This window comes from Rhipicephalus microplus, chromosome 7 (genome assembly GCF_043290135.1).
Source record: "Rhipicephalus microplus isolate Deutch F79 chromosome 7, USDA_Rmic, whole genome shotgun sequence".
NCBI classification, from domain to species: domain Eukaryota; kingdom Metazoa; phylum Arthropoda; class Arachnida; order Ixodida; family Ixodidae; genus Rhipicephalus; species Rhipicephalus microplus.
The window spans coordinates 54399637-54426729 of record NC_134706.1 but is presented as its reverse complement, the minus strand read 5'-3'; the positions used below and the strand labels follow the sequence as shown (position 1 = coordinate 54426729).

The following is a 27093-nucleotide window of genomic DNA, read 5'->3' as shown; positions in this document are numbered from 1 at the left end:
TAGTCCTCTAAAGTTTTCTGAAGAGAGTTGTAGTGAAATGACTTAGTTTTAGGGAAAATCCGTTTTGGTTAGTGGGGCCAACTTTGCCATGTTCATCTTGTTGTAACAGGATGAAGGTATGGCAAGTGACCTACATTCAAGCCACCAGCTAATATGATATTTAGGGTCCTTATGCGAGGAAGATTTCTTCTGCACTGTAAAGAAAATGTTTTGTTGTTTTTTTGTCATCAGAGCACTAGGTGAATATGTTCGTTTATATTTAATAAAAGTGGATGTAACAACCTTGAGTTGAATTATTTCCAGCTGATTAGTGTCGTTTAACCTATAAGGGTAACATTCTGTGTGACCTACAGTAAGCCCGAAGCCTCCACGTGTATACCCCTTCCAGGGTAGCCAATACGCCGCGCCGAATGTAGTGGCGCTTCTTGGGCGCGATCAAATGCGCCGTGTGCTCCCTAGCTGTACTGATAGCTGTAAGCTACAAAAACTGGACACAAAACAGCGACGTGTGTTCTTTACACTATTGCTGACTAGTCTATGCTGCACGTAATGCAAGATTCCAATGAGAATTGCAATTTACAAACCACTGACAAGGTAAAAGTGCGTAATCATTGAGTCCATCGCTATTGACGCACTCGCAAATGTGTGTGTGCAGCTCCCCGTGTGACCGCTACACCAAGTACAACTCCAAAAGCAACCCTACGCCCGCGTGCACCAACTACGACAAGTACGACCCCCAAATCTAAGCCAAGTCCGAGTCCACCGACTACAAGTACGACTCCTCAGGCTACGCCAAGCCCGAGTACACCAACTACAAGTACGACCATTGCAAGTACTTCCCCAGCACCACCTACTACTACGACATGGAAACCACGTAAGCAACACTGTAGAACGTCTTAATAACCAGAAGTTTAACCATCGTTCTCCTATAGAAAAAAACAATCATCTCTCACGCCTGAGCGCTTGGAATTATCTAACCTAAAAAAACTGAAGAGCTTTTATGTTTTAATCAAACTTCTTGTTTAGGAAGGACCGACATTGTTATCCACGTTGTCATTATTTTTTATTTGCGGTTATGGCAGCGTCAGCTTTATACCACGTGGAATAAAAGCTTGTCATTCTACGCTGTATACCCCCGTGAGCACTCTGAATGTGTGGACGCGGAAACATACGTCATCTTTCTTTCCTTTGCCCCGGAGCCAATCCTTAATCTGACGCTAGGTTCAGCCGCTCAATGGCGCCGCGTTTAGCCTTTGGTTTAGCTGAGCTTACACTCAACTAGGTGCCGATGTAGCACCTTGAGACGGCTTTTTTTTCGTTCAGCGGCCGTGGCTTATATAGGCACTCGGCGACAAATTTTATTGGCACTGAAGGTAAAGCTACGGAGGTGGAGTTTCTGCACATGTAGCACTACGCGAAGTAGTCCGTTTTGGCACGCGTCTTGTAACACTGTGGAAAGTGACGGGGACGCACCGTCAACGTTTCATGTAGACGTAGACGCCGCTTAGCGTTTGAGGTGCACGTAAAAAAGGCAGGACTTTATAACGTGTTCCATAATGTAAGTCACAACAGATAAATTAAAAGAATTACGAATATCTTACTGGTGTGGGCTGCGTCCTATCTCAAATAGCTCCACGTAGAAAATAAAGGAGGGACATTTTTATTTCACGTTGAAAATACGGGCGCTACTTTGGAACTACTTTCACCGGCGGGACGATACACGTGATTTAGCTCCGTAGCTTTCCCTTATGTGTCAAGAAACGTTGTCGCCTAGCGTAGTGCAGGGGATTTTATGCGTAGATATCGCTTTCTTAATGATCGCTTTCTTAATGATCGTTTTGGACAAAAAGCGTTTCATTGTATGAATATCAGTGACCTAGTGCGCCAATTCAGCAATTTTTTCGTTCGATGAGCACCAAGTAGCATATCAGTGATTGCTAAGGGCGAATACTTTTCGTGGTAATTTGGCGGTACAATATTTTACCACCTTACGCGCAGTGGGGGTTGATGGCGACTCATTTTTCTGCACCACCTCTCTCGGACTCGTTCCGATTACGGTGCCAGCTGACGGTATCTGTGACTACGTGTTCTTCGACTCACTCTACACGAACGACGACTTTAAGTTTATTGACGATGCACCGAAGGGAGAACTACTTACGTTCCTCACGGTCGCAAGGACCACGCGCAGAACGGAGTATGGGTGCGGCATCAACGTACGGTAAGAGGGTGTTACCTACATGCCTAATACTCCTTGTTGGTCAGCTAGTTCGTCTTGAGGAGAGCTCACGTGAAGGACTCCCTAACGAATGACCGAATGGTTTAGAATTAAGCACACGATGTAACCAGACAGTCCTTCTGTACGTTTAGCGGGCACGAAGTTTCAGTGAAAGATTGACGTTGGGGAGAAAGAACCACTAGGGGTTCTCTCGCGCATGCGGGAGAACTGCAGTGACCCCGCTGCTGTAATAATACTGCACGTATCAGAACTGTGAAACGTGATTAAATGCACCCGTTAAAATGCTTTAAAATTTATGACGGGGTCCGCCAAGACTTGAGTGACGTATTTTTCCAAGATTCGTGAGTTATCATGACTTCTGCCTCGTAGTTAATTTCGGCAAATAGCCAAGACATTCTCTGTGATCTTGCAGTAGACTCAATAGAATAACACAGCAATGGACACATATCCAGTGCAGGCGTGAATGCCACTAGGCCTCAAAAGCTTTGTTCTCACAGAAACTAATGTGCCTTAGGCACATTACTTTCTCAACGCTTCATTTGAAATTCATAACGCCGCGTGTAATCAGCAGAAGTATTCTGCACGTAATGTGGCGGACTTCTCTAAAAAATTTAGCCACAGTTGTGTAGATGATGAAGATAGTTCAACGAGCTAAATTTGCTATTCCGTAAGCCTAGAAATTGTATAAGCTGTCTGGCATTTAGGCTATCGCTTATGATTTTAATGAAGTGTCACTCATGCTTATATAGACAATGCGTTTGTTCGGGATCTCTAAAGGTATTTCTCTAATTTCAACTTCCATTAGATATACTTCTGACGCTCGAAGCCACTTACGAACGCAACCAGCCGAGTGCATGAACTTCCTTCAGGCCCTGATCAACAGCAACATTATCGGATTTGGCGTCTTAAGCATCAACAAGAACCAGTTTTCTGACGCCGTCTTCCAGGGAGCCGTCTCACTTCTCTCGGTACGGGTACATATTCCTTTCTTTTGATATGTAAACTCTAAATCTGCCGAAGAAACCTCGGTAATCCAACAAAATAAAAGCTTAAAAGTAAACTATAGTATTGGCTTCCAGACACTACTGATGTCATATGTATAGGTTTCGGCACGTCAGGAAAGCCCTACACGTTGAGCGATGGAACGTTTCCATCCCTACGATTCAATCTATGCCTCGTAGACTGTAGCTCTAGCGATTCGAGATACAAGCGTGACTTTTCGTTTTAATGCGATAGCGTCAAAGCGCTCGTGTCGCAGAAATTCTGCCGTCGGCGCCGGCACCGTTGGCTGTGAGCAAAAAATCATCCGTGAGAAAAAAATGAGAAAGAAGCTAATAAAATAAAATTTTCTGTCCCATTGAGGATCGAACACGGGCCGTTCGCGTGGCAACCAGGTATCTCACTACAAAGCCACTAATGTTACTTGAAGCTGCTGCGAAAAAAAAAAAACACTGTATAAATGCCATGTAGAAAAAAGGTTCTCCTGAACACATTTTGTTCGAAAGGTTTCACTACGAAAACGAGCCCATTCTGCGATTCGTAGGCACACTGAGAAGGCCAGCAGACTACGTCAAAAAAGGCCGGGACAGTGCAGCCATCGCCGCTAAAAACACACAGGAACTTTCAAACAGGTCTAAAAATGGGCAACTATATCCATCTAGGGAAAAACTTATCGTGCCTTTCTAGAGGCATTCATCGAGCAAACAGCAAACGCTAGATAAAGTGCTGCAATTTGTGAGGCATTGTGAAACTCTCTATGGCCATCCGAGATGACGAGCGCGCGGCGTGCATCTTGGAGGCCATGCAACTCTTGCTTTAGATCGAAAACCTGTACCATTCGCGCGCGCGCGGGCCTGTTTGTGTGTGTGTGTGTGTGTGTGTGTGTGTGTGTGTGTGTGTGTGTGTGTGTGTGTGTGTGTGCGTGTGTGTGTGTGTGTGTGTGCGTGCGTGCGTATAACAAAACATATAAATAAGTATGCACTTAGTGGTTGAAGGTTGTGCTAGGGGCCGGATTTCGTTCAACTCTTGGAGGCGAAGCTTGAGGGATCCCTATTTTCTTTTTTATTTCAATGATAATCACGTTTGTCCACGCATTGCTAGATCAGTCATGGCTGCATGCTCGGCCAGTTATTTGTTGGCCACTTTCTCCTTTTCGACAACGTTCCGATGCAGGCGCACGCGCTGTCTGAAGTAGCCAGTTTTCCCGATGTAAACCTTTTCGCCGTTCGAATAAGAGGCCTGGTAGACAACTTCAGGAGACTTTTCATTCGGTAGCTTTTCTTTCCATTTGCAAGTGGTTGCCTTAACCAATTTCCGTCGAACACTCGACTACAAAGTATTATTCTGTAAAGTAACCGCTGATGAGTTACGCAAGCATAGCTGGTAAGCACGATCACGGCCAATGCTCGCAAACATATTTTGATTCATCACACAAAGGAAAAAACGAAACTATAAAAAGACTACATCTCTTCAGCCTTAGTACACCTTGAGAAAATGGATACATTTACTTGCCGTGGGTGTAGCCCGGCAATGTTTTAGCTCAACTTTTTTTATTGCCTGTCGAAAATTCCGTATTTTTTATTGCTGATTTCTAATCTGATTGCACTAAAAGTAGCTATTAGATGTTGAAAAAATATTTCTCCCCATACTTAATCAAACACACATAATAAAGTTTGCAAATGAGTTCTGCGGAAACCCGCAATGTGGTGGATGAGTTAATAAATGCAAAAAAAGACAACGACCTTTTACATCACGAAGCCACAAAAAAATCCGTACAAAGTTCTCAGAAAGAAAAGCTCGTTAGTTGCAGAAAAAACAGATTTTTTTTGGCAAATAAGAAGGTACTCTTTCTAAATAAAGCTTTTTTTCTTAACGATACAAAGGAAGCCAGCTAGCTTCTGGTGATAAAACTGAAAACCTTTTAAATGAAACTCCTGCGGACGCACACATCTTTCTTCACTTCTGTGGACTAAGCACCCTTGGGCTAATTCACTCGGGAAGGCTCGGGGTTTTGTGAAAAATTTCAAAATGAGGAATTACTCGAAGGTGCTTCTCTGGCGGTCATTCGCAATGTTCGCGTCCGAGCTCTCTTCATAGTCACCGGAGGAGCTACTCAATTTACCGTCATCGTCGTACACAGCATAAATATCTGCACTAGAACCATCCTCACTTGAAGAAGAAAACGAAAACGAATTGGTTCTTTTTCTACTACCCGGGCCACCTGTGCATGAGTCACCAACCCCGCGCGCCGTCTTTACATACTAAAACCGGCCTTCTGGCACTGGAGCAAACTAAAGTGAATCTTCGAGCCAATGCTACAATCTCGTGGACGGCACGCAAAGTAAACACTATAAGCGCGTTTTTCCGTTTAAAAACTATAGGGGTGTACCTATTTCCCCAAGACGAGTTCTGCTCATCCAAAGCAGATTGGTGACACTTTGGGTCGGACGATCTCTATCGTCCGAAGCGCTTAATGGGCTAGTGATAGAACGTTTCAGTCACGTGAACGTGCCTCGCCGCCTGATGCTGTCCGCGTTTACTGTAGTGGCATCGCTGCAGTCCACTATAACACTGAAAACGCCACGCACCGTTCGTAAGAGCTGCTATATATGCGCTTCGGCTCCCCCAGCACACTTTTTTGATCAAAGTATCTTTGTGCCTGCCCAACATTGATGTTTAGCACATGCTGCCATAACGCCAAAGTACTGAAGTTGGTGTGTTTAGAAAAGTTTTACCGGTTTAGAGCACGAGGTACTGTACTATGGGAGAGCATAGCCGTACCGCTCCGTAACCACCCTTGCAAGAGATCGATACTTTCTGATTTACTTGAGGTTGATATGTGGGGTTCGATTGATTGATATGTGGGGTTTAACGTCTCAAGATCGCCATATGGTTATAAGAGACGCAATTTGCTTGAGGTTAAACTTTCATACTGTTAATATAGCTACTGTAGGTATGAAACCTATGAGAAAAGAATACTTGATTGGCACACGCAATCGTTATAGCCTAGGCACTGTTAGACACGTTGCCTAAAAGTAGGCGTGTTTTCAAGTACTTTGCTGGCGTGATCATCAGCAGAAGCGCTTGGATTGAAAGAGCTGGTATCACGGTAATTGTCAGAGATGTTTGCTTCGGAGATTTTAACAACAAGAATCATTCGTGTAGAATATATTCTGTCGAAAGCGCACCGAGCAAGGAGGCCTTAAAAGGGGGAAAGGGATTGAATCTAAACCCTCTCCACCCCAAATTTTCGCTGGTTTCAAGGGAATACTAAAAACTTACGCGCATTTACAGCGACCACCAATTGCCAAAATAAGCCGTTGTGCACACATCAAACACCCCGCTTACCCCATCCCCCCCCCCCCTCCAAAAAAAAAACAACGCTGCTAGCCCTGCACAGAAAGGTAATTGTTGGCGAAGCTGATTAGCCACTCTCTTGTCTTTTCGCAAATGCGCAAAGTGAATTGTACTTCTTCGGCAGTATGAGCTAGGCCTGAATAATACGGCTAACGTGGTCGGATGAGAGGTGTAACAAGTACTAATTGCGGCCGTTTTACGAGGTATTGCTCAGACATAAATAGTGGGGCACGACGGCGACGTGACCCAGCTATATATATATATATATATATATATATATATATATATATATATATATATATATATATATATATATATATATATATATATATATATAAATTGACCCGTGTCTACATGTGGACAAAAACGATGATGGGGGGATTTAGCGGACACCAGGTAGTGGGCCCAAAATGTCCATGCCTATCTGGTAGAATGGAGCTGTTGGGACCTGCACGGGTTGCAGTAGGCCAGCTGGTTTAGTCGGTGGTGACTTGCGTCGCTGGCAGTCGAGACAGGTACGAACGTGGTGCTTCACGGCTGTGGTTAGTCTCGGCCAGTAATACCTTTGCTGTACTCTGGCCTACGTTCCCATGTAACCCAAATGGCCAGAGGTCACCTAGTTGTGGCATGCTTTGAGTATTTCGGTACGAAGGGCTGCTGGTATGACGAGCAGATAGGCGGATCCTGTCGACGAAAAGTTTCTTTTGTAAAGTACTCCGCCCCGTAAACAAAATGATGACAATACTCTTGCGAAAACTCTTGGCGCCTTCTGAGATCTGCCTTCCAAGTAGTTAATTAAGCCAAGCAACTCAGTGTCGTCACGTTGTTGCTGCGCAATGGCGGTCGTGTCGAGGACACCGAGAAATGCCGGGCCCACTTCCCATTTCCACTGCAGGAAACCGCTGGGTTATCGTCGCGACGGATCATCTGACCCGTTATGCCGAGACAAAAGCTATTCAGAGAGGTACAGAAGCGGAGGTGGCAAGATTTTTCATCGAAAATATTGTACTGAGGCATGGTGCACCAACCGTCTTGATCACAGACAGAGGAACCACATTTACGGCAGCTCTTTTGGATCACGTCCTGATGCTGAGTGGAACAACGCATCGCAAGACCACTGCCTACCACCCACAAACAAACGGGCTGACGGAGCGTCTGAACAAAACCATTGAAGACATGCTTTCGATGTACGTAGACATTGAACACAAAAATTGGGATGAAATCTTGCCATTCATAACGTTTGCGTACAACACGGCCAAGCAAGAAACGACCCGCATGACCCCGTTCAGCCTCGTTCATGAACGAGAAGTACGAACTATGTTAGATGCGATGCTGCTGCACGAAAGGGACGACATTGACCCAGACGCCAACACGTTTACGGAACGCGCGGAAGAAGCTAGACAACTGGCACGTTTACGGATCCGCCAGCAGCAAGAGTACGATGCAGGCCGCCACAATGCTCACCGCAGAGCAGTTGCCTATCAAACTGGCGACAAAGTATGAATTTGGACACCCGTACGGAAACGAGGACTATCAGAAAAGCTCTTAACAAGATACTTTGGGCCATACCGAGTGCTGCGACAACTGAGTGACGTCACTTACGAAGTTGTTCCCGACAATTCGTGTAGTACCAATCGTCGCATGCACCATCCTGAACTCGTTCATGTAGTGCGCATGAAGCCTTACGTCAGCGAGTGATTGCGTGAGACTTATCTTTTAACAAAAACTGCATTATTGACTCAGCATCGGGTCGATGCTCTTTGAGAGGGAGGCAAATGACCCGTGTCTACATGTGGACAAAAACGATGATGGGGGGATTTAGCGGACACCAGGTAGTGGGCCTCTGGCTTGACGCGAGAACGAAGATCTTGTGGCTCAGCTGTTGAGAACACGCTGCTTTCGCTGCCTCAAAACGTACTTGTGCTTTGTTCGCGTTGCACTGCGACAATATATATATGTGCAGGCATGGTGACTGAGTGGCCGTAGCGTTGCATACAATCCAGTAGATCCTCCGTGAGCGGTCACAACGTGATTTATTTCGACGTTTCTGCCTAGAGTCTGGCCTTCATCAGGATGAAGGCCGGACTCTAGGCCAAAACGTCGAAATAAACCACGTTGTGACCGCTCACGGAGGATCTACTGGACTATATATATATATATATATATATATATATATATATATATATATATATATATATATTTATATATATATATATATATATATATATATATATATATATATATATATATATATAAAATATTTAACAGACAATGTTGCCAAGGAAAGTTTAGGAGAGGTTCTTAGACTGAATTGTAAGGTAAATGTGAAGAAAGAAAAGTGGGTGAAAAGATAGCTTGCCATGGGCAGGAACAGAACCTGCGACCTTCGAATAACGCATTCGATGATCTACCACTGAGCTACCACGGCGGCTACCCTCCCAGCCACTTTATTGGGTATATGTGTGAATTTAAACGAGGGAATGTCAGTCAGCTCCATCTGTAGCCGTGGCGGTGACTGTGGCACACACTTTTATTAGCCTGTGTGCCGTCACGTAGCACGTGAACCTATTAAGAGCTCGCAGCTGACCAATAGTCCCTCGTATACAACCTAAGGCACCAAGTCTGCCAGTACGAGACCCTTGTTAATGAATAAGGGAAAGAAGTGTTTCCTAAGGGCTCGTTTTTCCGTGTTTTGACACAATAATAATCAAATCCAACAGACATAATAAAAATAAGACGTAATAATATTAAGAGCTACTGAAAGCTTGTGTACCGCTGTCTAGACGCCTTTCGCACGTTGAAGAATTGCTCTTACAGGCATCTCACGTATATCAATGCTCTCCCTAATATGTTCACACATTATGTTATACTTTTTGCACTTCATTGTCAGGAGCTGAAGGCGTTCCTCCTTAAGGAGCTAGGCCGCGATGACCTGTTCACACTCATCGGAATCTACATCAGTGGCACGGATACTAAAGACATGATGACAAAGTTCTTTAGGTAAGTACTGAGTATATTGATATACACTACTGAAGCGTATACTGCTGGATCCTGTCACGTAAAGAACGAAGGGTGACGTGCTCTTCTGAGAGCCTTATAAAAACTATTTTTATGCCGCACATTATCAATCTTACATAAAGCACGATGTTATGGCAGACTGCACTGCAGGTTAGTGACACAACAGACGAGGCATCGCTGATGAAACTTGGAACTTTTTTCATATTCCTGTTGCTGGTGAAAAGACAACTTCCGCCGGCAGTAACTAGTTCGTTGGTAGAAAGGAACGGAAACGAAAGAAAGGCGGAGATGTTAACCAATCTAGGAGGACTGCTATGCTCCCCTACGGAAGACAGAGAAGTGGGTTGAAGTGTTAAAAATGGAGAAAGAAAAAGTGAGAAGAGACCGCGCACAAAGTCACAGTTTACAGTGACACTTGTGGTGACTCTTACGGGGATATGGCTGATCTAAGTTGATTCATGCGGATATTTTTAGTTACGCAACTCCGCTCATATTTTTTCTTAATACGAACTTGTTTTTGGGCTAATTGGTGGTTACACAAAATGGGGGCTATACCTTCAAAAGACGAACACATTTTGTCCTCTCTCACATTTGTTCTTCGTGTCAGCGTTAAAATCAGCATGTCATGTCTTATTTTTTTCTTTTTGTTATTTTTAAATGAAAACCGGGGGGCTTGAGCTTTAGATAAGCCTATTGACTTTTGAATAATGTCACGTAATTGAAAAGCTTCGTGAGGGGCAGGATGCATATATATGAACTACGTGCTTACGTTTGTCGCCCCATAGTCATGACTTAGTCGTGAAGTAACGCTCTCTTCTTGATCATCATAACGATCGATTGCAATAATTGATGAAATTTATATCTGAGTGATTATTTCAGCACTGTCAGAGCGCCTGACGTCATCATCGGGCTGGGACACATTGCCTACGTAACCAGCAACATGACAAACTGCGAAATGTTGCCTCATAGCACGTACAATAACACGCAGAAGTCACAGCAGCTGCGAGCGAAGTACGGCACTCTCTATGAATTGGTAAGTTCAATAATCCTCCTACACAACGTTAAAGATGTAATGTTATGACACTAAAGTGTTTGTGCTGCGGTTCACCAAGCTCCCGCTGACTTATTTATATAACGAATATGACGCTGTAACAAGTGTATAATGAGAGATTGAAAAGTTAAAAAATTAAAAGGAAAAGTTCTGTTGCGGGGCGTCGAACCAGCGACCTCTCGTTCCCCATGACGCTGCGTTGACATCTGAGGCACAGATCGTGTGTTGCCAAGTTAGTCAACGGCGAGTTCTTATGTACACCACAAACCGTTGGCGGTACTAGAAGCTCAGCAGCATCAGCGCATTTTGTGATCAGTAGCGAGATGGCACGAAGGGCGCGCACGCAAATGAAGGTTCTCAAGCGCGTTCTCAAAGTCGTTTCACCTGTGCGTTGTCAAGTGCACACGCCTCAGAATGACTTGTCCATGCGTTTTTTTTTTTTGCTTTTTTGGAATAAGAATGCCTTGTACCAAACCGCGTTTGACCTAGTGAACTCAATCCTACACAAAAGAAAGGTGTTTCCTAAAATGAATTATTTAGCCAAAAGAACTTCGTGAAAGTTACCTAGCACCTGCCCTAAGGTGCCGTGTCTCGCTTGTCTCATTTTGCTCTCCTCCTTCAATAACAAGTATAAGTACCTAAATGAAGGACATGCATAGTAGTACAAGGAAATACACCGGAAATAACTGCAACATTTTCGGCATGCATGTGCCAGAGTCGGCAATGTACAGTCAGACTGAATTGGATACTGACATAACAAAGAGCAGAATATGTGAGAAAACTAAAATCGAAATATCAATAATACCATTCCTTTTTCTCTTTACTTAAAATGGGTCGAAATCTGCCGGCTACAAAACGCTGAAAGCAGTGGTTGGAGGATGTGGTTTCTTTTTGTGGCGCATCCTAACATCACCAAAAGGCATACACATAGGCATAAACATGCACACACGCATTCTCTGTGCATCGCATCTACTTGCGCAGTGAAGACTTCGCGCGCAGTTTTCATCGCGTCTTTCTTCCGCTTTGGCTAACCAATGGGTTGAAAATCCTCCTCTCTCACCGTGTCATGTGTTCTCGAGCACGCGCTTCCATTGGTTGACTTCTTTCAGCGGCACAACCAATCACGATTTTTTTCTCTCCTACACTTCACGCAAAGGCACCAAATTTTCACTCCAGCTCTCCTCTGTACTGAGCTTTTAGCGACTCGTGTCATATAAAGTTGGTTCTAAGTGCTTTCTTTAACGATACATTTGAGCATAGTTACTTCTGCAGTTTCACGTTGCAATGCATGTTACAACTTTTCAATGTCCCTGCTCGAAACTTGCTCTCACATCCTCACACGCCCCTGTTAAAGCTTCCGGTGGTTCCATTTTTTTTTATATTTCATCCCATTACGCCAAATAATGCTTCTGACACATACGTTGTGTCCCATGCGTTACGGATGGGTGTGTTTATTTGAATAGGTAATAGTGCTCTGTTTGAATGTCTTTGTTTCTCGCTGGAAGGGAACAAATGTCTTGTAATGCTTTAGGCACACATCGAGAGTTTGAGATAAATTTGTATTGATTACTCCCAAGATTGCTAGGTAAAATATACAAGCGAACCTGAAAGCGCCGTTAAATTATTGCCGTTTTAGCGCAAACACCACCTATTCTGTAGGGTCATGAATAACTTCAAAAACCCAACTTTTAACTCTCCAGGAAGTGTTAATTGAGAAACTGTGAACCACTCCGTGAGTGCATACTTCTTTCGGTTGTACAACCATCGTTTTACTTCGTCAATTAGGGCGCTTTTATTGGTTTCAGTAATGTTACAAAACATATTGTCGCAGTGCGACGCGAACAAAAGATGACAGCAGCTTACGGCAGCTAAAAGAGCGTATTCAGGATCAGCTGTACAGCAAGATGCCTGCTTCGTTGTCGTCCCGAAAAAGCATCTGACCCACAAACTGGAATCTACGGAACATTCCTATCATCGTTCTTTTTCATATAAACACGTGTCACTTGCCCCTCCTTATAAGAGCATCGCCCCGATGCTGATGCAGACGCACAGTATTTTTTTTAACGTGCAGTCAGTGACTCACGTACGGCTTCATACGCACTACAGGAACAAGTTCAGGCTTGTGCTGGCGACGCCTAGGGCATTGGGGACTGTCGGAGACAACCTCGTAGGTGACGTCACTTAGCTGGCGCGATACTCGGTATGGCCCGAAATATCGCCTTAGCAGCTTCTCGGACAGTCCACGTTTTCGTACGGGTGTCCAAACCCACACTCTGTCACCGATTTTGTACGTTACAGTTCTATGGCGAGCATTGTAGCGGCCTGCATCGTAGTCTTGTCGCTGGTGGATCCGTAAGCGGGCGAGCTGTCTAGCTTCTTCCGCGCGTTCAATGAACACGTCAGCGCCTGTGTCGGTAGCGTCCCATTCGTGTGGCAACATCGCATCCAGCATAGTCCGTACCTCCCGTCCGTGAACCAAGCTGAATGGAGTCATGCGAGTCGTCTCTTGTTTAGCCGTATTGTATGCGAACGTGATATAGGGTAAAATCTCGTCCCAATTCTTATGTTGGACACCACGTACATCGACAGCATGTCTTCAATCGTCTTGTTGAGGCGCTCCGTTAGTCCATTTGTTTGCGGGTGGTACGCAGTGGTCTTACGGTGAGTCGTTCCACTAAGCATCAGGACGTGGTCTAAAATAGCTGCCGTAAATGCTTTTCCGCGGTCCGTGATCACGATAGTCGGAGCACCGTGGCGTAGCACAATATTTTCTATGAAAAATCTCGCCACTTCTACTGCGGTGCTCTTTCGAATAGCTTTTGTTTCGGCATACCTGGTTAGGTAGTCTGTTGCGAGTATAACCCAGCGATTGCCTGCAGTAGAAGTAGGAAGGGGTCCCAAAATATCCATTCCTATCTGCTGAAACGGTGTACGTTGTTGCGCCTTTGGGTAGCGTGGTGCGGACTCGGGCCATCCGAGTCCCCGGAGAGGACGAGTAGAGAAGCCGGAGAAGGAGAAAAAAATGTTTATATACAGTATTTACATGGTAGCGTGGTACACCATGAAAAGAGAATCACCCACGAGCGCCTCTGCGCTAGCGTTTTTATACATCGTCCGCCTTCCCAAGATCCCTTGCAAAGAAAATTTATGCGCAGGATACTCCAATGAGATCGTCGTCTTCCTCTCCGTCCCCGAAGAGGGAAAGCCAAACACCGCCTCCCTCTGAACCTAGGAAAGGGGCAAGACATGCCCAGTTCGCTGTTTGGTGAGGGAGACCCCACGCGCCAGCGTGGCACCACAGTGAGATGACGTGGAATCCCATGCGCAAAGTCGCTCCCTGATGCAGCCAGGTTGACTCAAGCAAGGCAGAATACCCCGTACAGCTGCTGGGTCGACGCTGCTTCGGAGTGTTGCTCTCGGCGGCTGACAAAAGCTTGGCCAACGACTTTTGTGTCAAGAGGAGCCGGCGACGTGGTTTTTCCAGATTGTCCGCGTCCGTCGCCGTCCCGGTGCAGGGTTGACTCATCAACAGCTGCCAGGTGCCAGCAGGCCGCGAAGACCACGTGGAACTTGGGCGAGGCACAACAACGTGGAACCTGGACTGGTTGCAGCTGACCGGCGGGTCTCTTTGGAGGCGACTTGCGTCGCTGGCAATCGATGCAAGTGTGAACGTGGTGCTTGACGGCTGTTGCGAGTCGTGGCCAGTAGTATCCCTGCTGTACTCTTGCCAATGTGCGAGTGTAGCCTAAATGGCCAGACGTCGGCTCATTGTGACATGCTTGGAGCACTTCAGTTCGAAGAGGTGCAGGAATAACGAGCAAATAGGGAGCTCCGATGGACGAAAAGTTTCTCTTGTAGAGGACGCCATTGCGTAAGCAAAACGACGATAATGTCCTTGCAAAGACTCTAGGTGCCCTCGAACAACGTCCGTCCACGTAATTAATCAAATCAAGCAATTCAGGGTCACTTCGTTGTTGTTGGGCAATCGTGGACGCGTCGAGAACCCCAAGGAAGGCCATATCATTGTCGTCAGAAAGAGAAGCTGACTGTACTGGTGATCGAGACAGGCAGTCGGCGTCCGTATGGCGCTTCCCAGACTTGTGTATGACCGTCATATCAAACTCTTGTAACTTCAGACTCCACCGTGCTAATCGGCCGGTTGGATCTCTTAAATTAGTCAACCAACAGAGGGAATGATGGTCACTTATAACTTTGAAAGGGCGGCCATACAAGTACGGGCGAAATTTCATAACTGCCCAGACCACGGCGAGGCATTCTTTCTCAGTTGTTGAATAATTGGCCTCAGCGCGTGTTAGCGTCCTGCTTGCGTAGGCGATCACTCGTTCCGTGTCTTCTTGCCACTGCACAAGCACAGCTCCGAGGACTACATTGCTTGCGTCAGTGTGAAGCATTGTTGGCGCTTGTTCGTCGAAGTGAGCAAGCACTGGGGGTGTTTGAAGACGTTGGCGGAGGTCATTAAACGCTGCTTGCTGTTCGTGATTCCACTCAAAGGTGGCGTCGTCTCTAGTGAGGCGAGTTAACGGCGACGCAAACCGTGCAAAGTCGGCGATGAACCGGCGATAGTAGGCGCATAGGCCCAAAAAGCGCCTGACAGCTTTCTTATCAGACGGTACTGGGAATTGTGCCACAGCCGCAAGTTTTTCGGGATCAGGCCGAACGCCGGTACAGCTGACGACATGACCAAGAAACAGCAGTTCTTCAAAACAAAAGTGGCATTTCTCTGGTTTCAATGTGAGGCCTGCGGAGCGTATGGCTCGTAAAACAACTTCTAGCCTCTTGAGATGCTCTTCAAAAGTTGGGGAAAACACTATGACGTCGTCTAGATAAACTAAACAGGTCTTCCATTTTAACCCTGAAAGTACAGTGCCCATGAGCCTTTGAAAAGTAGCGGGCGCTGAGCACAGAGCGAAGGGTAGAACTTTAAATTCATATAAACCATCCGGCGTCACAAAAGCGGTTTTTTCCCGATCTCTTGGGTCTACCTCAATCTGCCAATATCCACTTCTGAGGTCCATTGAAGAAAAGTAGCGAGCGTTTCGAAGCCTATCGAGGGAGTCATCAATACGTGGAAGCGGATACACATCTTTCTTAGTCACTTGATTCAGCTTCCTGTAATCCACGCAAAAACGCAGGGTACCGTCCTTTTTCTTAACTAATACTACAGGCGATGCCCACGGGCTCTGTGATGGCTGAATCACATCATCTTCAAGCATTTTAGCGACTTGTTGCTGTATCACTTCCCGTTCCTTTGGAGCCACACGATAAGGATTCTGGTGTATAGGCCTTGCTGCGTCGTGGGTAATTATTCGATGCTTTGTTAGCGGCGTTCGACCGACCCGTGATGTCGATGAAAAGCAGTCCTGGAATTCAGCTAGCAGCTCAAGAAGTCTAGTTCGTTCGTCCCTTGACAACGTAGTACCAACGTCAAGATTAGGTAGTGAATCTTCTTGAGGTGCTTCGTCTAGGGCCGATAAACTGCCTTGGATTTCTGCAGTAGTGTCAAAGTAAGCGACGGCTGTACCCTTCGGGAGATGTCGGCGCTCAGTGCTGAAGTTAGTAAGCAGCAAGTTTGTGCGTCCAGCAGTGACAGTGACAAGACCTCGAGCAACTGAAATACCGTGGCTAAATATCAGTGAGCTTATTTGGTCAGCAATGCCGTCGCCGTCAAACGGCTCATCCCCTGCCACCGAAACAAGCGTACACGATCGTGGCGGGACGACCACATTGTCATCCGTCAGACGCAAAGGCCCTGAAAAAGACGTATGTCTCGGCTCTGAACAATCGACTAAAGTAGGGCTGTTGTTGCGAAATGTAATGACACTCTCAGGGATGTTGATCACAGCGCCATGTTCTCTCAAGAAATCCATTCCGATAATCAGGTCTTTACAGCATGAAGCGAGAACGACGAACGTCGCCACGAAAGTAGAGCCACCGATGTCGAGCCTTGCTGTGCACATTCCGACAGGCATCAGTAATTGGCCGCCTGCCGTCCTTAAGTGAGGTCCCGTCCACGCTGTCTTTACTTTCTTGAGGCGTACGGCAAGGTCATCACTGATAATAGAGAAGTCAGCCCCGGTGTCGACTAAAGCTTTGACTTGCTGTCCATCCACAAGAACGGTAAGGCCTGGGGTCACGGTTTCGTCGGTATTACGTCTTGTCGGCTTTACAGCATCCTGAGGTGGGAGTAGTGGGGGCTTTTTTTCTTCGTCTTGACAGCCTGCAACCTTACCCCCTGAGGTCACCACCTTCAGTTTCCCCGGTGTGGGCTGGGTGACCTCGCTGCTCTGGTGTCGACAAAAGTGCGGCGCTGCAACGAAGGTGACTGGGCAGGAGAAGGAGAGCGTGGTCGATGGCGGAAGACCGGCTCGTAATCAGTTGTAGCCTCGTTATCATTGTTACGGCGGCGGTCGAATGGGTGTCGAGGCACCGGAGGTCCTTGAGAACCGACATCTCCACGGCGGGATACGTACTCGTTGGCATGTCGAATGTCAAACCGTGGCCTGAGAGGGCGAGACGGATCGGCGCGGTGCCAGCAATAGCGGGCTATGTGGCCTACACCTCCGCAGTTGAAACAGAGTGGACGCCTGTCGGCAGTGCGCCAGGTGTCTGTTCGGCGAAGCTGTGGTTGCCGTGATGACTCCTCACGCGACGAAGGCCATGGCAAGCCAGAAGACGACTGTTCGTATGGGGGCTGGATGGATGGGCACCACGATGTCTCCCCTTGTGGTGGTGACCAAGGAACAGTTGCAGGTGGCGGGTAGTATGAAGGCGGAGCGGGTGGGGAGCTTCGAAGGGCGGCGGCGTACGTCATGGGACGTTGTTCGGGGGCAGGATCAGCTGTCGAGAATGCTTGGCGGATTTCGTCACGGACGACTTGAGCGACGGATACCATGGGTGTATCCACTACCGGAGTCCGCAGCCTTTGCAATTCTTCACGAACAATGTCTCTAATCATGTCACGTAAGGAGCTATGACTGTCAAACGTCACAGCGGCGGCCTCAGTTTGGGGGCTGCTGCACAAGCGGTCATATTGTCGGCAGCGTTGGTGAAGGGCCCGCTCGATAGCCGACGCTTCTTTAATGAAGTTCTCTACAGTGCTTGGCGGGTTGCGCAGAAGTCCGGCGAACAGCTGCTCTTTCACGCCACGCATGAGGTAGCGCAACTTCCTATCTTCAGTCATCTGCGGGTCAGCCCTCCGAAATAAACGTGTCATGTCTTCGGCGAACATGGCAACCGTTTCATTGGGTTTTTGGACCCTTAGCTCTAGTAGTTGGTGGGCGCGGTCACGTCTGTCGACATTGGCAAAAGTTTCAACCATCTTGTGGTGAAAGTCGGTCCATGTGGACAGGTTGCCTTCTCTGTTCTCGTACCAAGTACGAGCGCTGTCATCGAGATAGAAGTAGGCCCGGCCGAGCTTTTCCTGTGCAGACCAGTGGTTGATCTTTGCAACACGGTCATAGTGGTCTAACCAATCTTCTACATCTTCGTGTGCGCCACCACCAAAGCGTTTAGGCTCCAGCGATTGAAAAAACGTTACCTGGGATGGAGCGGGAGCACTGGTGCCGAGAAGTACAGGCTGGGGGCTGGTGTTAGCCATTTCTAGATGTCTGGTAGAGGTTTTCTGCGAGGGGTTGCAGTCTGGAGGAATACCTCGTAGCCGACGACTGAATCGATGGACAGGGGTTGCAGTAGGCACGTCCGGGCTAGATGAACGGCTCCCACTAGGACTGTGAAGCATCGGGCAGCGTCACGGCCCAGCTCCTCCACCAGTGTCGCAGTGCAACGCGAACAAAAGATGACAGCAGCTTACGGCAGCTAAAAGAGCGTATTCAGGATCAGCTGTACAGCAAGATGCCTGCTTCGTTGTCGTCCCGAAAAAGCACCTGACCCACTAACTGGAATCTACGGAACATTCCTATCATCGTTCTTTTTCATATAAACACGTGTCAATATTAAGCTATTTAAAGGCTACAGCTAACCAGCAAAGCAGCTGGCACTTCGGTATTTTGGTGCCTACATATTTTTGTCCAAATACTACATCGAGATTTGTTATGAGATCACAAAGGTCACATGCGCGGTAGTTGTCCGTTAACGCCATAGGCCCTGGTATCCGTAACCACTATCGTAGGAAATATGAAAAAAAAGTAATGAAGAAACACCATGAAAACAGTGGGACTCGAACTAGGGTCCACTTTGTGCCAGTCCAGTATTTCACCACTGAGCCTCGCTGGCACTTGAAACTTTGTTGCGAACTAGTTGTTTGGACTCAGACATTCTTCTGCCTGAAGCTCTGTGGCGAGCTGACCCTACAAGCCAGTTTCATCTCGAAAAAGGAATCACGTTGATAAAAGTAATAAAGCGTTTTATAAGTGCAAAAGAACAACCAGGCATCACAAAATGTGAATGCCGTAGCTAGTGAGTCGTATTATGCACCAACGCATTACAATTTGATCACGCGTAATTCTTGATTATCGTCAGCCACAGATTTAAAAAAAAACTTCGCGAAATTTCTTGAAAGTGTGTAGAGGATACCTAGCCTCTCCGAAAAATGACGAAGTATAGCATGCGAAATCTGTTCTTACTAAACATAAGTTATGATGAATAATGGCGTAGTGAGTGTTCTGCAAGTGTCTTTGTAGCAGTTACCCAAAGAGTGCTTAAAAATGAGTTTTTTCCAGCTGTCACTTTGACTGTGCTGGGCGTTCCGCGCAGGCCTGGCGTTTTCTTTTTTTTTTTACCTTACAGCTTTGCGCATAGGGCAAATAGCTAATGTCAAGAAATTATCTGCGCGTAAATAATCATTCGTTTTGCTTATTAAGGCAGCTCAAAGAAGGAAGTGCGAATTGGCGATAGAAACTTTGGCGATATGTTTTTTTTTTTGAAACAACCTGAATAAACACCTAAAAATTGGCGATAGAAACTTTGACGATATGTTTTTTTTTGTTTGATACAACCTGAATAAACACCTAACGACAAAGAATCCACTGCAAATATAGGACAGAAGGTCTCACAGACACAGTAGGCGGCGCGCCTCTTCACAAGGAAGAAATGCCTGTGCCTTTTTTTTAAATGCATGGTGTTCACTTCATTCTGTCGCCTATACGAATATTTGCGCTTTCTTCGAGTAAGCTATGGATACTGAACATGTATCAAGCATATTTTGTTTCGTCGTCATCCTCATCGCCATCAGCCTGACTACGTCCACTGCAGGACAAACGCCTCTCCCATTTTCCACCAGTCAACTCGGTTCTGTGCTTGCTGCTGCCACTTTATACCCGCAAACTTCTTGATCTCATCTGCTCACCTAACCTTCTGTCTCCCTCTAACTTGCGTACCTTCTCTAGGAATCCAGCTAGTTATCCTAATGACCAGTGGTTATCCTGTCTACGTGCTACATGCCCAGCCCATGTCCATTTCCTCTTCTTGATTTCAACTATGATATCCTTGACCCTGGTTTGTTTCCCAAACCACTCTGCTCTCTTCTTGTCTCTTAAGGGTACACCTACCATTTTTCTTTCCATTGCTCGCTGCGTCGCCCTCAATTTAAGCTAATTCCTCTTTGTAACTCTCCAGGTGTCTGCTCCGTAGCTAAGTACCGGCAAGATGCAGCTGTTACATACCTTCTTCTTGAGGGGTAGTGGCAATCTACCTGTCATGACTTGAGAAGCAACACAGTGGGTCACTGCGTGCTCATACATAGTCGAATAACAAACTTTCGCAATTGTCATACAGGTTTCAGTCACTCTCGAGTACAGGACATATATGCTTCTCAAGTCTTGACACGCATGCCTTTCAGAGATGATCTATATATGAGCTATAGACAATTTGTTACTTCAAGTGACAGTAGTAATATTTTAACAACCCCTCCCCCCCCCCCCCCCCCCGGCGTCAACCTGATTCACCGACCGGATCTTTGCGGTACTGCATTTCGTGACAGCGGCTCGCTATAGATGATTTTGAGACCTCCGGACTAGGGTGTCATTGCGCTGTTAGATTTCATATAGATGCGAAGGAAGCAAAGTGTATACGAAAAGAAAACTTGTCACGTTTAGTGATCAAACCGTTTACCTTCGCATAGCGAGCCTGATGCTGTACTAATTGGGCCACAGTGGTGGGCCTTTTATACCGCGCGAATACGCAAACCTAAGTCAGCGCTTTTCGTACCCATCCAACAAATTTAGAACAGGCTCTTTTTTTTTACTGCAGTACACTCAATTCAAAACAATTATTGTCCCCTATATTATTCGTGACATCATTATCGGTTGGTTTTGTCAAAGGTTGTAACAATAAGAACGACGTTCGAAAATTGCTTTTGAGCAAAGTAAAATTTGTGAAATCTTGAAACTTGTTTTGTATTATTTTTTCCCTCTGTATAATAGCCTGTGAAGGTAGCTGATATGGCAAACGTGATGCAAGGTATACATGGGCCGGTTTGGGCAGTCGCTTCTACCCTATCAGCGAGAGTGTACGAACCCTCTTCGAACTATACACTGTACGCGAGCTGCAAGCGCAACGATGAACAATACAACACCCCTATCACAGTGACTGCGAAAAGATTTCTTTGTCTTAGTGTATTGGAAAGTCGGGTCACGCAGACCAAAACATAGCCCTACAAGTGTAAATGCGTCCTATAAAAGGTAGTCCATTGCGTGAGCCACCGAATGACGTGGAAAGCAGAACTACCTTGTTTTTGGCCCACATTAAAATATTGAATTCTGAACTTTGGCTGGGAGACCCAACTCATTCAAGGCAGACACAAACACGCGCTGTTCAGGCTGCGAACTTCAAAGGCCCTGCAACACATTTGTAAAAGGGTAAATTGATTTCACCATTGCCTTTCGTTGGATCCAATCATACTTCAACATAAGATTCGGCGTAGTGAGCACCCTGCGTCCTGTGCGCTTCTTTTATTTACTGATTATAAACAAACTCAGTTGTCTGTTAACCTTTGATCTTCAATGCTTTCTGGTAACGTAATGTATATGTGAAGAAGCCGAGAAGATAACTTGCCAGTGAGCTGACAGCTCGTAATGGGATCACCTGCTACGTGAAGCCGACAGCCATGAAAATGATTCCATTGATTTGATTGATATGTGGGGTTCAGCGTCCCAAACCCACCACGTGATTATGAGGGACTGAGCAAACGCGTATCCAGCGTTCTTGCCTCTATTGAAAATGCAGCCGCTGTAGGCAGGTCAGCAGGCGAGTACCTTATCCACTGGACCACCGCGGAGGGGCTGAAAAATTATTCCGCACTCGCCATCATGGTTAATGGTGGTGATGAATTATTCCACACTCGCCGTCATGGCTACTCGCGGTGCTGACTGACGATCCCACGCTATGCACATGTATAAGCCATAAAGTGGACGAAGCATAGCGAATGCTGTAGCTCAGTTGATAGAGCATCGGACGCGTGGCTCGCAGGTTTTGTGTGCTGCCCGCGGCAAGATATCTTTTCATCAACTTTTGTATCTTCACAGTTAATAAATTTACTACGAATAGCTTTCATTAATACAGTTTCACATATCACAAAAAGCAACGATGTTCAGTCAGCGAATTCGCTCACAGCGAAAAAACGGCCAGTTCGCTCCCACCGCAGTGGTATGCGGCGAGCTACCAACACGTTGAAAATATTTGCTCTGATCACAGCGGCGGCAGAAATTTTTGGTCGAAACCGGTCGAAATAGGGCCGGGCCGGCCGAGCCGTAGTAATTGCGTCGACGTGTTTGTTTTAGTTACGACCAATGCTGTGCATTTTAAAATTAATGTAGATTCAAAAGTATTCCTAAATATTGAAATTCGCAGGCCCTTCATTACCGTTCATGGAAACTTTATGATGTCATCATGCACAGATCATTACATTACATTAAAAATCCCATCATATCCATGGAGTAAATGATGATGAGTGGGGCACAGCGTCCGTCAGCCCGTCTGTGCTTCCGTTCATCCGTTAATTCTTGCTTCCTTCTTTCTGCGCGATCATCCATGCGTTCATCAAAGCGTCCGTCCATCTGTTCACCCGTTTTCTAGTCTGTCTGTCCATCCGTCTGTGCGTCCATCTAGTGAACACTCCAAGTACTGCCATCTCGCATTCCCTGTGGCATATACCTACTCCGCGCGTCCAACCATTCGTCCATCCGTCTGCTAGTTTGTCTGTCCATCCATCCATCCATAAGTCTGTCCATGCATTTATCTAGTGAACACTCCAAGTTACGCCATCTGCCATCTCGCATCCCTGTGGCAACGTACGACAACGATGGAGAATAGACAGACCCACGCCTTAAATAGCTTCGCCCCTGAACGTGCGGCAGTGTCTGTCACAAAAAACGGTGGCAAGAACTCACCGCTCCAGTCGCAGAGCAAAAATCGCGGAGCATTTTGCAGTACACCTGAAACAAAACCGCCATTAGCGATGGCTGCGAACAGAGCGAATGGAGCGAACGGAACGACTTTTTTTCGCTGCAATCACGGCATGCGAAGCAGCCTTTACAATTAGCATCATTTTCTGTCCGTTATCATCAACGTAATATGCATATGTGATTTCGGTCTCTGTCTGTCTGTGCCACTAAATTCGTAAATCTATCAGCCAAATTTTTACGCACTTCCTGAACGCCCACCCATCTTGAACTGGTGGCTGCGTTCACACCTGTAAACATAATCGATGAAAAAGCAAATACTACGCATATCTGAGACACAACATCGATACGTGGGTATGAGGTGGTGTATTCGTTTACTAGGAAATACATTGATACGTATGGCTAAAGACCCTTGTGTTTCTTTGGCTGCGATAGAAGTGAAGTTATGCACAAAAGAAGGCCGGCAGAAGGCTATCGTGTTTCAAAGACGTTTGCATTAAAACGCTTAGATGTGCAGCCATTTCTTCAGATGTGAAGCAGCTCTTTGACTCACGTGTGTCGCCCCGTCCATACATGAGTCCGAACTGACGTACTGCATCACATTCTCCTCGCCGTAGGTGTTGGAGCGCTGCAAAGTAGGTCACACCGTAGCTCCATGATGACGTCACTCTCTCCCTCACCCGCAGCATGCTTGCTGCAACACCCGCCGCTGCCGGCTCCTCCACCCGCTCGACACCCACCTCTCTCGCCTCACCCCCTCCAGCGCCCGCCACGCTCAAGCGCGCGTCGAGTGGAAACACTGTTTCGGCTTTTTTATCTGCGATAGAAATAACACCAAACCAACGACTCCTAAAAAATTCCCAAGCATTTCCCCGAGGGTGAACATGGTTAAGTGCGAATGCACCGGGTGATGGTATGAGGGGTATTTATCAATTCGCACTATTATATTTATTAATCACACTATGGTGCCTTTATGGTGTAATGGTTCCTGGAATCGCAATTTGATCACACGGGGGAGTTTACGTTAACTCACTGGCGAATGCCAACGGATTTTAACTTTACTCCCCCTCAGAGCATCACCACGTGCATTCGCACTTAACCAGGTTCACCCTCGGGAAAATGCTTGGGAGTTTTATTTCTGATGATGATGATTAAAGTGTAATTAATGAATTTAAGTGTTGTTTGTCATGAAGCATTTGTGCACAGATACATTATATACGAAGTATTATTTATTTACACTTCACGATGCGTCCGGACGAGCAAAGTCCAGGGCTCGCACCCTCTCCCGCGCGGCACGTTCACTGGCTGGAACGGCTTCGGGAACGTCCACTCGCCGTTGACGATTGCGAGCGGCGTCTTGACACCGGCCTTCATCGCCCTTCTCCGCCTGACGCTTGCTTTGTCGTTCCGCTTCTTGGGCCGTGTTCGCGGCTCGATGCTGACGCCTGATCTCGGCCTCACGAGCGCGCAGTTCACCATCCGCTGAACGCTTCGCGCGCTTGTCCTCGGCCTCGCGAGCGCGAAGTTCGGCATCCTCTGCACGCTTCGCCCGCTTGTCCTCGGCCTCACGAGCGCGCAGTTCGGCATCCGCTGCACGCTTCGCCCGCTTGCACTCGGCCTCGCGAGCACGCAGTTCGGCATCCGCTGCACGCTTCGCCCGCTTACGTTCGGTCTCACGAGCCCTTCGCAGCGCCGCCTTGTCTTCCAACGTCGGCGAAACCACCGCGGTACCGTCACCTCCAACGACGGGTGCAGTGCTGGCATTCGGTTGTACTGCATTCGTTGTTGATGGTAGCGTTGCCTCCGGGACATCCATCGCACGACCCGCTCTCGACGGGAGACTGAGAGAGAAGGCGGGCGCGCGCGAGAGAGGGTGCGCACGCAGCTGCAGCGAGCGAGGAGAGCGGAGGAGCGAGCGAAGGGGGTATAAGGCGCGTTACTGACACCGATATCAGCGTCGCGTCCGTGGCTTATTCGGTAGAGCGTCGCGCTACGGCCCGCCAAGTCCTCTTTCTTTTAAAGTTAGAGAGAAGACTGTGGACGCCGCCGACGGCGGTGGATGGTTTGGGGTCACTTATAAAGTGTATTCACACTTGAAAAATATGCCTGGAACGTGGGCCACGAACGGCTGCTCTACCCTTTGAATTTACCCTCCTCCTTCGGTACGAAGACGAGCGTCTCCGACGGCCGCCCTCTGCGAACGCAGCAGTACTCTCATCGTTGCCTCCGAACAGCCGGATGTCACGTAACAAACCGGTACGGTTATGCCACGTGACAGAGCGGTACGGAGGCGAGCGATCTCATGCGGCGGCCGGTCGCAACACAAGGCAGGAGGCACGGGCTCCGAGATTGCGTGCCGGCAGGAGGCTCTTAATGGAAAAGAGAGCGACGTTCCAGGCGTAGTGTTCTAGGAGGCGTTGACCAAACCATAATAAAGTTGTTTACTACTACAACTACTTGACCAAACCCAACCCGCCTGCCGTGTCCTTGCGTTTTAAACGGACGTTTACTCGAGTAAACGCTACACCGAGTTTCGCTTCAAATCGTTCTTCCAGCAGCCGCATCGCCTCCCGTTTCAACCAGGTCAACGCCGTGCGCACCACTGCTGCTGTGCATTCCATTAGGGTTTCCTTCGGGGAAGTAGTCGACAATGTTTTCTCACAGCTTTATGAAGCGTTCAGTGCGGGCAAGAGCACGTGTCTATACATTTACTGTTTCTTTTCTCGTGAGCGCACAAGGAAATTGAGGAGGGCCATGGTTCAATCTGAGTTTTAACATGCTTTCCGCACTAAAGCGACGAAAAAAAAAGAACGAGACCAAAATTTCAGCAGAGGCCGAAAAGCTGGCCATGAGTGAAGCACGTCCTTGTTTTATTTTCATAAATGTATTCATGACGGGGCATTTTTTTTTTCAACTCGGACAATTAGACTAAAGGGTTCGGCACTGCAGTAACACTGTATTAATGACCCATTCCAATGGAGAGTCCTGCGCACCCCTACGGCTCTACAGACAGTCTGCGCATAATTTAATAGTAACGAAACGGAGATAATACATTTTCATTCAGGAAGTTCATAGAACCCATGCTATTTTACACCTCTAGTGACACAATGACGATGTGTTATTTGTCCGGAAAGGTGACTTCTTTCGTATACTCTTTTGGCCTTTGAAAGCAATTAGTATCCATTCACAATAAATGGAATTCTTCCATTTCTTTACAGGGTTGTGATGGCATCGACAATTCTTCAATACAGCGAGGTGCTCCTTACCCTTTCGAAACGCTGGCCGATTTTGAAGGTGCACGAATATACAATGGCATCAAGAATAAATATTACGCTTTCGATAACGCTGAAAGCCTCGTTCGAAAGGTAAGCGGCGATCGGCACACCTTGTAGTTTGACTCGTCATTGTAAAACTTTTTCTGTGATTCTGAGGGAACTGAAGATGGCGTTGTCGTTGCTATGGCGTGACAAGTGATGTCAAAGTATTTGCAATAATATCGCACGGTCAATGTTGGACGCGTTAACGAGGTTAACCTGGTCTGCAAGTGAAGCTCTTGTATCCTCGACACAAGGCGCTGCCGGTGTGGCGGGTCATTGCTACGTGCATCGGTGGTTGCAAAAGCGTGTAGTAGGTATGGGAGCCGAGTGTTCCACTTTGACCAGCCACTCCTGTTGTTCAAGAACATCAAGTTCATCCAGATTTTTTCTGCATATAACGCAATCATCAGCACAGGGCCGTAAACTCGAGGTTTATGCAAAGCTAATTTCAGTATGCATTATAAATAGCAGAGGATCAAACCGAGACCTCCGTGAGACGTCTAACATGGTATCGAGAAACTCCCACTTAATATCCTTGACCGCCACGCATTGGCCGCCTTGTGACTAGCAATTCCCGATCCAGTTGAGATTTCCTCATTGTACAATTCATATTCGTAACTTTTCCAACACCAGAGGCTGCAAAGCAGTGTAACAGCCTCTGCTGGAGTTCAAAAAGATGCTGTCTGCTTGCCTACGTAAATCAGCTGCAGTTTGTTGTACAGCTCAAGAGGTTTCGTG

The 27093-nt window shown here is 47.0% G+C and overlaps 1 protein-coding gene across 1 annotated transcript; it reads left to right on the top strand.

The window, feature by feature from the left end:
* The first annotated feature begins 675 nt into the window (after window positions 1-675).
* Window positions 676-26264, top strand: LOC142767770 (uncharacterized). Its single transcript, XM_075870005.1, has 6 exons — window positions 676-874; window positions 3042-3204; window positions 9483-9592; window positions 10490-10643; window positions 21062-21098; window positions 26257-26264. Exons 1-6 carry the CDS (start codon window positions 864-866, stop codon window positions 26262-26264), a joined length of 483 nt encoding a protein of 160 aa, XP_075726120.1. The 5' UTR covers window positions 676-863.
* Window positions 26265-27093: the final 829 nt, after the last annotated feature.

Coding starts and splice junctions, on each gene's coding strand:
- LOC142767770 (XM_075870005.1), top strand. Junction 3,205..9,482: donor GAGCCGTCTCACTTCTCTCG/GTACGGGTACAT, acceptor CTTCATTGTCAG/GAGCTGAAGGCGTTCCTCCT. Junction 10,644..21,061: donor ACGGCACTCTCTATGAATTG/GTAAGTTCAATA, acceptor TCTGTATAATAG/CCTGTGAAGGTAGCTGATAT.